At 41.0% G+C, this 1,501-nt stretch overlaps 1 protein-coding gene across 1 annotated transcript in view; it reads right to left on the bottom strand.

Annotated features, from left to right (window-relative positions):
- Window positions 1–507: 507 nt before the first annotated feature.
- Window positions 508–1,501, bottom strand: part of ROPN1L (rhophilin associated tail protein 1-like) — a 25,727-nt gene continuing 24,733 nt past the window's right edge. The window contains exon 4 of the mRNA XM_008563245.1: window positions 508–694. Coding sequence (XP_008561467.1) covers window positions 631–694 — 64 coding nt within the window. The 3' untranslated portion in view covers window positions 508–630. The remainder of the gene's footprint in view (window positions 695–1,501) is intronic.

The raw sequence follows: 1,501 nt of genomic DNA, 5'->3' as shown, positions 1-1,501 counted from the left end.
CTCAGTATAAAAAACTAAGCACTTTTTTAGACAACAGCAAAATATTTCTCATAGCTTTGGGTTTTCACAGTTCTTTGGACACCAGTAACACTTACTAGCATGGTGGCCAATCCACAGAGAACCCAAAGCCAAACTATTTCCAAGTTCTCAGGAAAATAATCTAAAATGTATCACTGGCAATGGCATTTTGAAGACTTTATGAAAGTTAAGCAAATAACAGATCTTGGATGCTTATTTCCCTTCAAATGGACCAGGAGCTTGTCTGTGTTTCCTGGCCGTCAGGCTCTTCCAGACAGACAAGGCCCTGGGCCCACCTTGCATGGGAAAGACAGGCATGCGGGGTGGGAGGTACTTTCTACTCTGCAGTCTCCGAAAGTAGGTTCTTTTGCTGCTATGGATTTCTTACATTTAAGGTCCTTACAAGACATGGTGGAGAGCGATAATTAAATTGGCCATGAAGCACCTCTTATGCTAAATTTCCATCAAGAAAAAAACTCACACTGTGGATGTATGTGGTTAAAGACAATTTGTATTTGGTGCCAAGATTTTAAAAAGCATTAATTCAACATTAAAATTTGTTTTTCTCTGCATTAATGACCTATGTCTTCAGAGTTTTCTTTTCGAGGTTTTCTAAATTTTCCTCTTTGGAACAAAGAAATCTGAAAGTCCTATGAGGCCATTCTTCCTTGATATTCTAAATTGGAAAGAGATAAAGACACATTAGTAATTTCTCATAGCACATTTAATAAATTTTTTATAAAACGCAATCAAATTTAAAAGATTTACCTTAAAAAATGATTATTTATGGTTTCTCATCACTAGTCCTTACCTCCAAAAATAAAACATTCTATTTTCTTGTACAAAAATGGGTATTTATTTCTAGGTGAAAAGATCAGTACTATATTTATAGACTTAATTGAAAACTCAAATTTTAGTCACTAATGTAATAAAAGTATTCTATTTAAAAAATTGGTGGAGTAAGTGCAGTAAAACTGAAAGAACTGTCTTAAGTCTATAAAACTGGCACTGGCAAAACTGTATCTTGATTTGCTCTTCATAGATATTTTTATTTCTTAAAGGAAGGTAGCATTAGTACGTTTCTATAGTCAACATCAGCAGATGTGAAGACACCGTAAGAGGGTGTTCTCAGAGAACAAGTGACAAGGCCTGAAATAGCACCCACGAGGCTCAAGTGCAGTGAGCCGGGAGGGACGCAGATGAAAGGAGTGGACCCTTGGGAAGGGCTGAACAGAGGACTGAGGTCACAGTGTGCAGGACCTGGTCCGGAGGCGTGGAGGGCAGCCTCGGGAGGGGGCAGCAGGCAGGTGGCTTATCCCTGTAAAGGAGGGCAGGCTGCTGTCGGGAGGAGGTGCAAGGGCCAAGCCCAGGACAGCAGTGGATGTGCAGGCAGGACAGTGATGGGCTGGGGACATCACTTGAAGGCCACCCACACCCTGTCGGGCAGATGGAGAGGCAGTCAACAGAAAGCGGGAGAAAGGGG

This window comes from Galeopterus variegatus, unplaced genomic scaffold, assembly GCF_000696425.1.
Source record: "Galeopterus variegatus unplaced genomic scaffold, G_variegatus-3.0.2 Scaffold12980, whole genome shotgun sequence".
Classification (NCBI taxonomy): Eukaryota; Metazoa; Chordata; class Mammalia; order Dermoptera; family Cynocephalidae; genus Galeopterus; species Galeopterus variegatus.
This window is presented reverse-complemented; position numbering and strand designations above follow the sequence as displayed.